The 15,568-nt window shown below is 52.8% G+C and overlaps 4 protein-coding genes across 4 annotated transcripts; 2 read left to right on the top strand and 2 right to left on the bottom strand.

Annotated features, from left to right (window-relative positions):
* Window positions 1-1,835: 1,835 nt before the first annotated feature.
* Window positions 1,836-4,272, top strand: RHO25_012536 (uncharacterized protein; the record flags this gene model as incomplete). Its single annotated transcript, XM_023603839.2, has 3 exons — window positions 1,836-1,943; window positions 2,001-3,134; window positions 3,190-4,272. 3 exons carry the CDS (start codon window positions 1,836-1,838, stop codon window positions 4,270-4,272), a joined length of 2,325 nt encoding a protein of 774 aa, XP_023450081.1.
* Window positions 4,273-6,557: 2,285 nt separating this feature from the next.
* RHO25_012535 (uncharacterized protein) lies at window positions 6,558-7,880 on the top strand (the record flags this gene model as incomplete). The annotated part of the gene is made up of 2 exons (XM_023603838.1): window positions 6,558-7,279; window positions 7,337-7,880. The coding sequence occupies 2 exons, from the start codon at window positions 6,558-6,560 to the stop codon at window positions 7,878-7,880; spliced, it is 1,266 nt and encodes a 421-aa protein (XP_023450082.1).
* A 1,441-nt stretch (window positions 7,881-9,321) lies between these two features.
* Window positions 9,322-10,635, bottom strand: RHO25_012534 (uncharacterized protein; the record flags this gene model as incomplete). Its single annotated transcript, XM_023603837.2, has 1 exon — window positions 9,322-10,635. One exon carries the CDS (start codon window positions 10,633-10,635, stop codon window positions 9,322-9,324), a length of 1,314 nt encoding a protein of 437 aa, XP_023449896.1.
* Window positions 10,636-11,499: 864 nt separating this feature from the next.
* RHO25_012533 (uncharacterized protein) lies at window positions 11,500-13,606 on the bottom strand (the record flags this gene model as incomplete). The annotated part of the gene is made up of 3 exons (XM_023603836.2): window positions 11,500-13,316; window positions 13,376-13,417; window positions 13,477-13,606. 3 exons carry the CDS (start codon window positions 13,604-13,606, stop codon window positions 11,500-11,502), a joined length of 1,989 nt encoding a protein of 662 aa, XP_023450083.1.
* Window positions 13,607-15,568: the final 1,962 nt, after the last annotated feature.

Here is a 15,568-nt window from a genome sequence, read left to right as displayed (position 1 = left end):
GGGACCGAGGCGGCTACTACAGCCACGTTGCATTTCTACAGGCCAGACGATTCATCTAAATATCTCCGAAGAGATTCTCACGGACGACCGCGTCTCTGACAGATGTTGAGGCCGTGGTTGAAGGGGCTTCGAAGGCGTTTGTGCAATTGAGGTAGACAGAGGCACAAGAACGGATTCTCTCAGCCTTGGGCTGTGAATGTAATGAAGATGCGAAGGCTGGAGTTGAGTCGGATCATTCATGAGGACGTCAGAGCGAGTACAGGCTATCTGGATATCAGTATCAGGCCTGGAGCTGAGGAACTAAGAGACACCATAGACAGCATTGCGGATGCCTATTGGACTAATGTCCCCGATCTGGCACAACATATCATATGGAGGATGGCTTTGGATCGGCCCTACGGTATTCATTTGGGTATTGCACCATGTCAAATGTCCTTAACGAGACCATCAACAAGTTCTCGGCACACTAGACGCGACACCTGTTCTTATCCACGAAGCTTGAGTGTAACAAGACAAAGTCCTCATCTCGAACGCATTTCAAAGGGTGCGAGCCAATCGCAGCTCGATGACTGCACATGATGAAGTTGCTCTGCCTCATGGCAGTGGGCAGAAGAGCGGCTGGGGCAGATTCCTGCATTGCACAATTACGACTGGCATAGAGTAAAGGTGTTTCGATGGCCCTAGCTTTTGTAATAAGCTCTGCAAGCTTCTTGCTGTACGAGAGGTAGTTTTCCTTCAGGGGTCTCAGACATCAGCCAACTCCTTGTTGCAGAAGCTCGGACGATTTCCCAACGCGTGGTCAGCTCGGAAAGTTCCACGGCAAACGGCACCATTTTCTTAGGGCTCTCGCCGGGCATAACTACAGTAAGTCGTATCGGTGTCGAGACCGTGACATGTTGACCTTACTTGCATGGCCAGCCAATGAGTGCTACTTCGCAGCAGATTGACCAACACCACTGCTCCGGTGCAATGGTGACACGGGAAGTCAGAGTCTACAGACTTGGTTGTGGGAAAGTCTTGGCCGAAATGATCAACGAGGCGTGGGAGTGTGTGCGATGATCGTTGGTGAGACACAGGTGGTGCTTTCCAGATTTGACCGCGTGCTTGCATGCACTGCGTATCTGCCTGACATATGGGCAGGAACAAATCCGTTGTAGCTGAAAAGAGCAATCACAACTTTCACAACAATTGGCACAGCTTTCCGAAGGCATCCTGATCTCTGATTCTGCCGATACATGATGTTGTTCGTCCCAGCAGCCTTCTTTCGTGCCCCAGCTGGCATTGGGATCGAGCATGTCTCAGCTGGAGCCTGGAGAAACCGCGGGCCAGGGACCATGATTCCCTGACTCCCCATGGACTGCTGCTCAGCTAGGAACTTATCGGACTGTGCGGTGGGGAGTCCTTCGCTAATTGACGGGCCGTGAAACATAAGCCTAAGGTTGACGTTTGCGACGAAAACTCCCCCCAGAAAGCCCTTCGTCCGTATCGAAAGCCCACAAGTTTCCAAGAGGTCTTTCCGCAAGAGATGAACACACTCCGAAGTCCTTGATATTATGCTTACAGAGAGCATTGTGCACCCATGACTTTTTCTTTCGATTGCGAACCACAACTACACAGCGGCTGCCGAACGACCTCATGCCGACCAAGCGAGCGCCTGATGCTGGCGAGCAGGATGAAGAGTCCACGATAGACGCGGCCCGGTCTCGGCCTGGCAAACGAGCCATTGCCACGGATGAAAGATGCGGTCCAGGCTCGGGCAAACGACGTTTGGCATATGCCCCGCGAGCTTGTGATAGCTGTCGTCGAAGGAAAGGAAGGTGTGATGGCAAGGTGCCATGCGACTACTGTGCGGGGAGAGGACAAACATGCCATTACTCGTTGACGCCGAGCGACTGGAGGAGCGTGCTCGGCGACGTCCCAACGACTCAGCCGTCAAGCAATGCGTCAGTCTATCGAGTCATTTCGCGGCGACCACAATGAAGCGTGGCTGACGTCTGTAGCAAAGTCCTCTTGGCCACGTCGAGCACATGCTACTGAGCCTGCAGAAAAAGCTTGAATACCTTACGGCCATCGTTGGACAACACTTACGGGAGAATGATCACGAAGCGCAGACATCACATGTTCAGGATGGTCTAAGAGCCGAGAGACCTCTTGCGTTTGTTTCGAATTGCGATACTGGAGCACAAAGAGTAAGGTCCCTTCAGCATGACGACAAGACCAACAACGTGAAGCAAGGTAATGCTTTCTCCGATGCAGAAAACAGTAGTCATGCAGCCTCGGCGACTACAAGGACCACGTTCTCAGGCTACATGAGCCCTGACTACAGCTTCCAGTTGGCACGAGACAAGCTTTTGCGTGAGAGTGATAGAGTCAATGATCGTGGTCGAAGATCAAACATAACCTGTGCTGATCAAAAACTCTGCGACGGGCTCAGTCACTCGATACCAGACACCATTGAAGGAAGCGCATCTCAAAGCAGTGGCCGGCATGCCGGTCCGTCATCAACCTTTACTTGCCTCGTGGAGCTGCCTTTGAGAATACCTCTGGTCGAAGCACTTCGGCTCATAGACATGTATGAACAGCTCGTCGGCGAGCGATACCCGCTCTTGGAGGTTGCTTGTCTGAAAGAAAAAGCCGAAACATGGTATGCATGGGCCGTTGGATTCAGTGCTGGGACCGATGACCCTCCAAAGTCATGCCCCTTGGATGAGGACGATTCTCTCATAACACTCCTAGTGATTTGTATCACACTTGCTGCTGAGGTCGCTTTTGCGAAGCCAATTGACAGCGAGGAGCTCTACTATACTCTGGAGAAGAGCATCCAATCAAGAACCCTTTCCCCCGTTTCGAGCATGAAAGATATCATCATTATCCTGCTGGCAGCACACTATCACTACTTCAGAGACATCGTACGGACCTCTTGGAGATTATGTGGCATTGCTGGCTCCATGATGATGGAGCTCGGCCTGCACGACGCCGAAGTTGTCAAGAACGTGCTTGGCTCTGATCAAGAACGTGCAGAAGCGGCAGTCATAGCTGGCGCAGTGATCACGCTCGATCATCAGTATAGTGCATTAGTGGGCTTGCCAACCCGTTACAAGACGGCTTCCTTCTCAACAGAACTTCTGTCAGCTGTAAGCGCCCTGCACCCTACACGAACGATCAATCAAGCCAACTAACAATCTTCAGGTGCACACGCCATATCTCAAAGCTATGATACCGTTCCTTCACATTAGCGAGATGGTTTCCACGATGATTGCCGACGCGCTGGAATGCGGCTCATTCGATGACGGGGATGCTTTCGAGCTCGTCAATTTTCAAATCGAACAATGGCGCCGCAAAGCCTTGTCAAACCATGCTCCGATCTTGTTGCAGCGTGCTTATTGCTCCCACGACAAACTGCCATCTTGGTCTTTACTTCTATACCTGAGGGCCAACTCAGTGAAAAACATGCTGGTACGGCTCTTCTTCGTCTTAAGTGGCCCGCGATCGGCTGCCGAGCGCCAGGTCAAGCCAGCACTCGATCTCATCAGCGATTCTGTGGAGACATTGGTCGAATTGGACGAACATACTACTTTCTATCGCAACCAGCATGCTCACTTCCAGCACATGCTATCAGGAGCCTGCGCACTTCTGTTCCTGGTCGTTACATATATCGAAAGGAACCCCACGGCCGGATGCATAGGACAATTCGATACCGTGGCAAAGATTCGCCAGGTTTTCGAAAGCGCGGTGGCCCTATCTCGAGCCTATAGTGGTATCTTCACCGCAGCTGAGACTTTACTGCGGCGATTGGAGGACATGGCGCCAATCCTCGACCGACTCAGCAACCGATCGAAAGAGCTTAACTCTGACCCAACGAATCCTTCTCAATCAGTAAGATCGCCTGTCGCTCAGACGAAGCAAGACTCGGGATCTACTGGACAGGAGCCCCAATTTGTCGACAGCGTACATCGCGAATCTGCTGTGGCCGACTCTACGAATCGGATGCAGCTACCGTTGCACGATTGCAATGCCTTCTTCACTCCCGGCATGGTCGAGAGAATGCCGTGGCCCGATCCATCCCTAAGTTGTGCCAAGTCCAACTTTGCTCCAATGAGGCAGCCTTACAATAATGCCGCTGCGGCATCTTTCATCGATCCAATGTCATCGATAGCCCCAGTATCGATGGCGCGCTGGCTCACGACAAATGCAGATGGCATAGTTGCGCCAGTCCAACAATGGTCGCTTGATGGCGGGGAAGATCATTTCAATAGCTGGAGTAATACCTGAATTGATCTCACCTACTGCTCGGCAGATCAAATTTCTTCACTGGAGACTTATGGAGTCCAAAGATGTTGGTGTTGATCTTCCAGATATCACGAGGCAAAGTGGGGCCATCATACCATTGAAACAACAAGTCGACGCCGACCCTTCTCCAATGTCTTTGACTAGCTGTCCTGTGCGTCAAAGTAAAAACGCAGACAAGCATGCGCTTGTCTTTCTGCTGAGAGTAGCGGTCTGGATCTAGGTACCCGCCTAAACCGGACTGGCCGACATGAAGGACCTAATTGTCGCAACTTGTTTAGCCGTCTACAAAAATATATCTGATTGCCACACGAAACATATCATTTCAAGACGGAGCTCCCACGAATCGAACGAGTCCAAACGGACATCCATCGAATCCGAGAACTTGACCGATAGAAGTATATCTAGATGCCTAATTGATTCCCACGTGGTCCCCTGGTGTGTCTGTCGCGGATAGACGGCTGGCCGGAAAATACGGCATTCATTCTTGTCTCCAAGCTCAACCTGCCGAATTGGGCAATTTCAGCAACAGCGCCAAGATGATCGTCGCATGCAAATTGAATGAAGCATTGATGGCAGCGTAGCTTGTAGGAGTTCGACAATTGAATGTCATTGCATGCTTCGACTGCAAGCAGTTATGGATTTTTGTGGGGCTCGATGGTGTTTGTTGAAGGACCTGGCAGTCGAACTCGATGATTATCAATCCAACGGCGACGGAAGAGACGAATTTCAGCATATTCCGGTCGACAATCATTATTGGACAGCATTTCTTAGCCTTCGTGGCAGTGCCATGATCCTTTCCCCATCAGATGGAACGTCCGCCTTCTATTCGTCGGCAACTACTTTCTCGGCCGGATTAACCCTTCTCACGTAAGCCGTATTCCTGTGGCTATAAATTGACGCCATAGGGCAAATGACCGCAAGTAGTAATGCGAAGATTGTTCACTCCATGGACCCTAAGTCTTTGCAGCTTCTATAATCGACGAAACGATGCATCAATCGTTATTTTTGGGTTCCTGCTGGGCAGAGTCTGTCGCGTTCGGTGGACTTGATGTGAGGACATGATGTCCAAGGAAAGAAGAGGAAATTATCTCGAAACGACGAATGCACGCCGTACCTGTGACGTCCTGGAGCTGTGGTGCCAATACTGTGCCAATGACTACTTCTTGGAGCCTAGTCATGTTGTAATGACTCGGCCTTGATGCTGATGAATTGTGAAGCAGAAGTATAGCAAGAACTCGTTGCAAGGTGCCGAGCAGAACAGGCATATGCCAAACTCAGACGCACCTGACAGCAGAAGCGCTCCGCACGTTCCGTACGAGGACCCCGTACTTTGAACATTGCGGTCGTGTCCAGTGGCAGATACTGGCCGTACAGGGTCCTGCGATTTCGCAGTGTGCTATAAACAAGATTATTGCAATTGGCACATGAAACGTTTCACAAGAACAAGCTTGTCTTGACATGTCACCGAACCTGATCGACGCCAGCATTGCACAGCGGAGAAAACTGGTCTTTGTTACGGCTTCTCTTTCGAGCAACAACTGCGAGTATAGGATGGATGTTATCATGCGAAGAGAAGAGTCCAGAGCCGATGGCCAACTTTCCATGCTCAGGCAACAGGAGCTCGCGCGATTCATCTCACAACTTGGCATGACTAGCAGTAAGTACATCTCGCGCATTCTTGCGCACTAAGCTCCGCATTGAATAAGGGAAGTGCATATGGTTACAACAGACCCTTGAGAAGCACCGTGAGTTGCTGCAACCCCTAGCAACAATACGTATACATGACAGATAACGCTACTGAACTGCCACACGGACTATGCGAGAGGCTAGAAGCACCTTGGAACATTATCTCTCATTTAGCAACGAGGCGATGGCCGATGCGTGATCCTAGCTTGACAGCACTGCAAGCGCAACGTCAAGGTCCATCGCGGTGCGGATGATTGAGATTGCTATGTGCAGACTGTGGCGACTGCCGGACTTAGAACAACATGCCAGGCCCTGGTTGACATTCTATAACTGGCCAATGGCACGAATTGTCATCGTGTCATCCCAATCAAGCTTCTGAACCTGAGCCCTGATGACGAACGAGATGGCCAAGACATTACTCGATGTCCACAGCAGTGGTGGCGATCTAGAATGCCAGGCCAGACTCATGGTCTGGCAGTGGGCAGTGTAATATAAGATCGATGGTCTGTCAGCTCATGGTAGTCCAACAGCTGCACAAGTTCTGTTCTGCTCTCGTTAATCTTCAAAAAACAACTGCCAAAATGTTGACAAGAACGCTTCGTGTTCGGGGTAATCCCTTCAAGTCAAGAATTCTCTTGCAGAGAGGTCTAGCAACTACTGTCGACTCGGCTCCGTTCCATCGCAATGAACCGGTTGTACAAGGCTCCAAGGGCTCTCAATGGCGACCAAATTTCGATATGGCAAGAGCACAAGCAACAATGCCACCGAACCATTCAGCTCAAGTACGAGAACTGGACACATTCGAGCTACCCGTTGCAGTGACCGGCAGCGATGCAGATCGTCTACTAGGTCGCCGCCTCATCGATGCATGGCGCAAAGACGGAATCATCCAAGTCGCCTTCCCAGAAAACCTACGCGTACTGTCCGAAGCCGTGAAACAAAGCAAGCAATACTTTCTCCAAGACCATGCCACCAAGGCCAAATGCGTGGATCCAAACTCTTTCGCTGGATACATTGCTTCTGGTGAGGAGCTCACAGACGGTATTGCTGACTATAGTGAGATCTTCACTGTCACAAAAGAAGTCGACCCTGGAGACCCTCGTGTCATGAGCGGATGGCCCTGCCATGGACCGAATCCATGGCCCAATGATGCTTATGCTCACGCAATGCGTAAGCTAATGGACTTTAAGGCTGGGATAGGAGAGAGGCTGCTTCAGCTTACTGCTCTTGGTCTTGATCTCAAGGATCGTTGGGCTTTGAACAAACTGACCCAGGACGGTTGGCATCATATGAGAGTTCTCAGGTATGATAAGAGCCATCTTCAATCTACAAGAACACATGGCTAATTCAAATATCTTAGGTTTCCTGCAACGCATGCCACGAACGGCAAAGGCAAAGAAGGCCGTGGCATCGGCTCCCACACCGACTACGGCTTGCTAGTCATCGCCAGCCAAGACGAAGTCGGCGGCCTCTTCGTCCGTCCACCATCAGCCGACGAAACATACTCCAACTGGAAGAAATCCTCCGCCGGCCTTCACGAAAACGATGACAAGTGGCTGTACATTGCCCCTCAGGAGAACGTCTTCACCGTCTTCCCTGGAGACATGATGCAATTCATGACCAACTCATACCTCCCTTCCACACCTCACAAAGTCGGATTGAATACACGGGAGAGATTCGCGTTCGCTTACTTCCATGAGCCAAACTTCAATGCAGTCTGTCGACGATTGCCAGAATTCAAAACTGGCACACCCGAGGATGAAGAAGCTGTTCATTACGGGACGCACTTTTCGAATATGTTTCTTCGAAATTATCCAGATAGGGTAACAGCACACAGGATGAGAGAAGAGAACAGGATGGATTTGCTACCGATGCTGAAAGAACAGTATGGTTATGGGCCTTAGATTAGAGCTTGTCTAGCCAAATATCAATAGAGCGTGTTTGATCCAACTTTCTCTGACGCCCTCGATAAGATCGTGGCAATAGGCCTGTTTCCTCTCGTTGTGTACTGATCGAAAGTTTGCGGAAGCAGGCGCGACAGGCTTGAAGTGAATGCCAAGGAGGGTTCTTGCCTGAGCTGGGCCATTGCGCATCATTCATGATCAGGAAAGCTCAGTACAATTGGAAGCTACATAAAACGGGAGAGAATGACGGACGACCATCGCAACCAAACATTCTAATAGCTACTCCCACCGCTTTCAACCCCTCCTTACTCCTCTACAGTAAACACAGCCCAGCCAGGATGTCCCCCCGAAACGACATTCGTCTCCTTAAACAGCGTACACAGCCCCGAGATGCCATCCTCCGCTTCGAGGGATTTGACAACCGCACACCCTCCAGTCTGATCGCAAGTCTTCAAACAATCCTCGTACGTCTCAGTCGTCTTCGCCAGACCGATAGAATCGGCCTCAACATAGCTTCCACACGAAATTCGATATTCACGGGTGCGGTTTCGAGTTGCAAGAGTCGAAGAGTCGTCGAGACATTGGGAAGTGACGATCCTTGCATCGACTGAAGTGACGATTGCAAAGATGTGGATGACTCTGGTAGCCATTGTGCTTGTTCGTTGCTTGGATTTTCTGCGACGACGGCTCTGAGGTTGGGATGAAATGCGAGACTTTGTTGAGAATGAAGTGTCTTTGAGATGTATCTTGATGAACTCCAGGGAGAAAAGTTCAGGCTTGCTTTCTTATGAATTCTCGCATAATGGGACATATGTCGAGAAGGGAATCAAGGTGCTGTGTCGTCGTTGAAGGAGGGTCGACTGGCTCCTCCGAGCATATGGGTAGAATGCCGCGGCGAGACTTGCGTTAAGGAGAGTATGGTCACCCCGAGATCTGGAGTGGACACGTCGCTGGTGGTCCTTCTTCGAATCGAGAATTTCCGTTCTGTAGCCAGGCTACTGCAATTTTCACACTCCGTTGTCATCGTAAAAGTTCTTGGACCGTCTCAATATGGCTTCACTCACCGTATTCCCGACAACACGAGCAAACCCCTCGACAGGACAAACCTGCCTCAACGCCATGGAAACCTCGCGCAATCCGGAAAAAGCTCAAAGAGCCAACGAAGGTGAGAGCAAGCTAGAATTTGGGGGGGTATGATATCTTTTTCTCTCTCTCAACCGGTGATAACAACGCCTCCACCTCCTCTTTCCCTCTTTTCCTCTTTTCCTTCACAAACCCAACTCAATGCCAAACTTCCCTTCCTCGCGAAATCTATTCATGCCGTGCCTTCCTCATCGCAGCTCATCGAAGAAAAATCCTTCAACCATATACTCATAGTCATATATCGCATACTCATATCCATCATCATCGAACATAAACGCGCCCCTTTGAGGAGAGGCTGCTAAGAACCCGTCCCTGCAGTCGTCTCCTCCTTCAGATACCGCATCGTATCCTGCTTCGCGAACGAAAACGGACTCTTCGTCATTTCTGGACTTCGCGGAGACATCGGAAGAGCGAATAAGTCATCTTCATCGTCGTCTGTTGTTGGCGCAGCCGTGCCAGTGAAAGCGACGTTCTCACTGCTTGCAGGAGGAGGAGCAAAAGCCGCGTCCAAGGATCCCATTCCACCCGTTTGTTGTCGTTGTTGCGCGATAAAGGCCTCGGGAGGCCGTTGCGCAACAAATTTCCTCGCCGGAGCAGCTGGTGCTGTGACAGGTTGTTGCGGAGCTTTCACACCAAGACTACTCGGAGGCGCCGCCCCTTTCAACGCAGCAAAAGCTCCAAAGCCCCCTCCAACCGCAACATCCGTTCCCTCAGGACTTAGAGGATTATGCTCCGATCCCGCTGCGGGAGGTCCGCCTTGCTGTTGTTGTGGACCGGAAGCAGATGTCAAATCCGACGCACTCGTCCCCAACTTCAATCCTTTCAATTTATCCATCAACCTCCCACCCCCCGGACTCCTCGGACTCGTCGGACTATTCAGTCCTCCACCTGCCCCTTGCAAACCACTCAACGCCAGTCCCATCGCACTCTGCCCTTGCGTTTGTACAGTGATTTGATTTCCCGTCCGGGCCACAACTCCAAAGTTCTGCTCAATCCACTCCTTTTCTGCTGTGGCCATTTCTAACCCGATGCCTTCGACATTCTCTTTCAATTCGTTTTCGATTTCTGTCTGCAAGACTTGTAATCGCTTCTTTGCCCAAATGGTGTGTAAGACGCCTTTTTTGCCAGCTTGTCGCGCTGTAGCACCTAGTTCGGGGGAGAAGATGGCTGGAAGGGGGTTCGTGCGCCATGTGATCGTATGTCCCTTTTGAAGTTTCACTGTTGGGGGAATCGCTACGCCAGGACCGAGGAGGAAGTACAGCCGGTTTACAGGCGGGAGTTCAGCAGGAGCGGAATCTGACTGTTGCTGTGATGTGGCAGCGGGCGTGGTGTGATCTCGCGCAGGGAGGACAGTCCTCTTTCCCTCCCAGCTGATCTCCCAATCACCAGGGACATTCTTTGTGGTATCGTCTTCTTCCCATTCCACCATCAACACTTTCGTCCCATCTTTGCTGCGGCCGGGCTCGAATTCGAAACGGGCCAGCGCATTGCCGTTGGTCAGCGAGGGAGACTCCACATCGTCTCGCGCGGCGCTGGCGCTGGTGTTGAATGATGTGTCGACGCTGGGTTCAGAAGCAGCAGGCGGTCGGGCAGTCGTGGTGGGTGAAGTCATGCTGTCTCAGCGCGCGCGCTGCACTGCTCTGCGAGACTGAGGAGGGAGGGGGAGAGCTCTCCAGGAGTTCGTGTTCAGCTTGGATGCCGTTCAGAGCACGCGTCGCCAGTCGCTCGTCGGATGCATCGGTCAGCATGCAATGGGCGTGTCTCTCTATCCGATCTGCTTCGACGTGCGTTTGTTGCTCCTGCCGACGGCCTCGATGCCGTGCTTCGACCAGCCAGGCCAGGCTTGCATGGGGGCGAATTTCCAAGATCGACGACGGCCAAACTAGTTCCGAGGACCCGCTCGGCACGACCAGACCGCGTCGAGGCTATTTTAGTTGTTTCGCTGGCCCGTCTCGACACGACCGCCAAGCCTATGCCGCATCCACTAAAACACCGCTATAACGCTGGCCTAGACCCTCTGCGGACGATGGTGGGAGAGCCGTCGTCCAGGGTTGCAGTCAGCTCGTGAACGTGTCTGATCACAATCGATGATGATGTGTCTTTCAGCAGAGCGTGCAATACCGCGTGAACGAGTGAGAAGAGAGAAGAAAGTGAGTTGAATATTTGTTTCATTTTCAATTTTGCCATTTCTGAAAGCTACCATGTCGCTTTCCATATGCATTAACGCTCGGCCAGAGAGCTGCACTAGATCATGGCCTCATGCTGTTCGAACGCTCTTTGTGGCGTCGTGGGTATCATTTCTAAAAGAAAAAAAGTGAATCATCATGCCAGATGATTAGTGTGGAGAAAGCGCCGTCGCTATGCACAGAATGTAACGTGTCGTAAAACCGAAAGTTTGGTCGTTGGGTCGTGTTGTTGGTGGTGAAGGCGAGAGACTTGGACAGGCCGGGAAACAGTTCAAGGGAGACGACACCTCCTAAATGAGGAGGAAGTCCCAGCCCTTGGATTGAATCGCATCACGCCAGCGGATGCCCTGCAAGTCTCCCGAAGAGGCGGCGTTGTCGTTGATCTGCCACATGTCCTTGAGAAGCTCACGCACTCGGCCAAAGGAGCCAAAGTTGGCAGCCTCGCCGAGACGATCGCAGCGCTCTTCGAACATGGAGCGGAAAGGAGAGGCACGCAATGAAGAGCTGCCTGCCAGGAGGAGAGGCCACGCCAGAGAGCGGTCGAAGCCTTCGGGGCCGGCGGGGATGAAGTTCATCAGCTCCGAGAATTTTGCGACGAGAGCGCACATGCTGGGGTCGGAAGAGTTGTGGCCTGGGATCAGAGTGCAGAGGTAGATGCGAGCTGCGACAGTGAAGACGGCTGTCAGGTTGATGGTCAGCTGACGCGGACGAATAGCGCCCGTGGTGGAGAAGCAGCTTTCGATTGCTGGAGCAGAGTGCTCAATTTGCCCAATTGCATTGCCGAGACTCAGAACATATTGGCAGACGGCAGCCTCATCCATGCCGACAGACTTTTGGTAGTCGAGGCAGGCAATCTCGGAGATGAGGAACATGATCTTGTCGTCGCAGCCCATGAGCTCTGCCAGTCCGACAGTAGAATTGCTCATGTTCAGCTCGCGGTAGGTGTCTGCGAATTGTGGCTGTCGGCCGATGATGGTTGATCCGAGAATGTCGATCCACGATGCGAGAGTCATGTTGAAAGGTGCTTGGTGGGGAGTGCCGGCCATCTCAATGACAGATTTCTGCAAGTCAAGCTTCAGCACCAAGCTCGTCGCAGCTTGGAAGTGCTGGTGCCACGGGATATCTGGGAGCACATCGTCGGGACGGCCAACCGAGCACTGGAAGAAAATCATGCCGAGCGTCGCTTCGAGGATTTGAGCGTGGTCGGTGTCGTACCCGAGAGCTTCACAAAGCTCCGACACTGCGGCATAGCGATGTCGAACAATGTCATTGTCAATCTGCTCGTGGGCACCACTTCCAGTCGCCTTCATGTGTGTTGCCGCAATGCTCAAACAGCAGTGCAGGTATGCCTTGTTGGATTCGAGAGCTGGGAGGATGACATCTGCGCGAGCGGAGCCATGCTGGTTCGCGTCGAGGATGGGGAAGATAAGCTTCGCAACCTTGTCGAGAAAGTGATTGAGGAGATACTTGTCGCCATCGTCAACAGTGATGACAGCCTCGTGGTTTGGGGGAAGAGGAGCGTGAGGAAATTCAAAGAAGTTGAAATCGACAGGCTCCTCTCCGAATTCCTCACACGTTGACTCGAAGTGCTCCTGCTGCACCCAGCTGTCGGCAGGGTAGTCGGCAGTCGGCGGTGGCTGATAAGTGCTGAAGGTGGAGATGGTAGAATCTTTCCGCGTCGCAACGTTGTTGACGTAGATCTCGCGCTCCGTCTTGATATCGACCTCGTAGGGTGAGAACATGGGATAAGGTCCGTGAGGCATGAACGCTTGTGCAGGGTGGGGAAAGTAGCCGTCACCGGAAGGGCACTGTAGATCGTAGCCGGTCGACAGAGGTGAGTCAGATGAACATCTCGAATGAGGGAATGACTCTGCGAATTGAGGCTCGACCGATGATGGAACGGAGTGGCTGAGAGGCGGAGGCGGACTGCTCGTGTTTAGTGACTGTTGTTGAGTCTGCGTAGCCTTCTTGGTCATCTGAGTTCGCTTGATCGCGTTCTTGATGTGCTCTTTTTGTTGCTTTCGTTGATCGCTGTTGCTCCACCACATGGGTCGCTTGTAGTCGCATCGCAGTCCTAGATGTGTGCAGGCCTTGCACGCTGGTTTGCCTATATGACATGATCAGTCGAGGGTCGAGTGATGCAAGTTTGAATCAAGCTGAACTTACCCTCTTCGCACTTCTTTCTTCGTAATCGACATGTGAAGCAACCTGAAACGGGTCAGCGCGTCCAGATGGCGCGAATCGATGCACCCCAGAAAGCAACGTACCTGATCGCGAACGTCGGTGCATCTTGGATGCAGCACCCTTCGTTTCTGACGTCGTGGAAGGGACATTTTTGGGCGCAGCCATCTTCGAAGACTGCTTGAGTTGGGCCGGGGCGTGCGCGGAAGAAGACATGAGGGTATATGTATAACGCTACCGGATCTTTACAATGGCCGGGACACGAGCAGGGGACCAAAAGATGCTTTCGATTAAACGACAGGGTACGACAAGCCTGACCTGCGGGCTTGAGTTCGAAGGAACGAGGTTAAAAAGACTGTAAATTAATCGATCAACGACTGCTGAGGTGCTGTGGGAGAGCGAGAGGAGATACCTTATATGATGGCTCGTCGCAGGAAAAGAAAGCTAAATGCCTCGATTCTATTCTTGGAGGGAGCACGATTGTGCACTAATGCGTGCCGGCAGTACAAAAGCAGGCGTGGAGGATGCCGCCATGTCCTGTAAATTGAGCGGGATTGCAAAAGCTTAACCATGTCGCTATTGGATGTGGTGGTCTTGTGGCTGCATGATCTGTCGAATCGAACGGGCCGTATGCCTTGCACTATTCTTGCTGTCGCACATGCTGTCACCCGACTGGCCGAAGACGCAATATGGCAACGTTTGTTAGCTTTGGACCTTGCTAGATGTGAGCGATGGTTTCGACCCCACCATGATGCCCTGGACCGGCACTCGTAGGTCGTTTTGATGAGTCTGAGATCTGTCTGCCAACGGCGCGCAGCCCAACGTGATCAGTCCGCCAGGCCGCGGTGTTGCTATTCGCCACGCAATATCTGATTACACCATGGTTCGAGGCGTGCCCAGAGGAGGTCGGGATTATGTGGGTCGGTGCCCTGACCGCATTCTGAGGTTGCTCTGCTTCGGTTGCAACTGATCACAGAACTGATAGCTTGCGTGCAGTAGGCGGCGATAGCAGCCCGATGCGGACCGCTGCAGACATGGGGATTGCCCATGCATCTGCAAGCACTTCCGCAGCTCGCACAGTTCGACTTGAACCGTAGCGCACTAAGCTCGTGTAACTCCAGCCACGAAGGTCAATCTTGCGGGAGGAGTCTGGGCTCGCTGCGATCTCGACTCTACTTGCCACCTGGGACCTGCATGGCCAGCAGAGCAATATGGTGGCACTCGCAGGCTTGTCCCAGAAATGGCGCACCAGCTCACCACGACTCCGTCTGCTCTTTTCCGGCTCAACCCTACCGCGAGAGGTGTGGATAGTGTCGGGCTTAGGACGGTTGGTGCTGGGAGAGCCCGTGGTCGGCGACCAGATCAGCATTCGCAAGAATCTGGCGAGTGGGTCGAACAGGTGACTGCGTGCAAGAAGTGGTCTGTAGCCGCCGATAGGTTCGGTGCAGATAGAAAAGGCTTGTGACGAGAGGTGAGGTCGTGCGCTAGCGTGTGCTTCAACGACAGCCTCAGGGCCAATCAGCAGCGGGAAGCAGCGATCTGCCGGGGACGCCTCTTTCCCCGCAGCCAGGGCAGTCTGACTCGCAACGACACGCAACTTGGCAGCAGCAGACACGGCCGTTGGGGGCCACGATACAATCACGCCTCGTGGGCGAAAGCAATGCGCGCCCTCGTGGCCAGCAGACAAACTTTGGGGAGAGAGCGCGCGCGCACGGCGACGACCTTGCGTTGTGAAGGGCAATGCGCAGTGCACGATGAACGGGCTGCACGAGAATTGCGACGATGGAGTCGTGCTCGAGTGCTCGACCTTCTCCTCACGACGCGGCGCGCTGACTGGATACCGTGGCAGTGGAAGCGACTCACCGCGTCTCAAGCGTCGAGAGATTGTCCTCGCTCAGAACGGCCTTCAACCGGCAGAACTGATCCGATAGCCTGCTGATGAGCGCACTGCTGCTGCTGCCCGCGCAAATGGACTCGAGTCACGCATAGGCAGCTGACGTTGCAATTGGGTGCCATAATATTCCAACTGCCTCTGCCAGGCCGTTGCTGCGACCGCGTCCCACTCGGGCATGTGCGCGGCACTCGTGACCTTTGCGCTCATGTCGTGTTCGGGCGCACAACAGCAAGAAACTCCCGGCTGGTCTCGTGGCAGTCGCGCAGCCGTGTCGGAGAGTGGCT

The sequence above is a fragment of the Cercospora beticola genome, chromosome 9 (assembly GCF_033473495.1).
Source record: "Cercospora beticola chromosome 9, complete sequence".
NCBI lineage: Eukaryota > Fungi > Ascomycota > Dothideomycetes > Mycosphaerellales > Mycosphaerellaceae > Cercospora > Cercospora beticola.
This window is presented reverse-complemented; position numbering and strand designations above follow the sequence as displayed.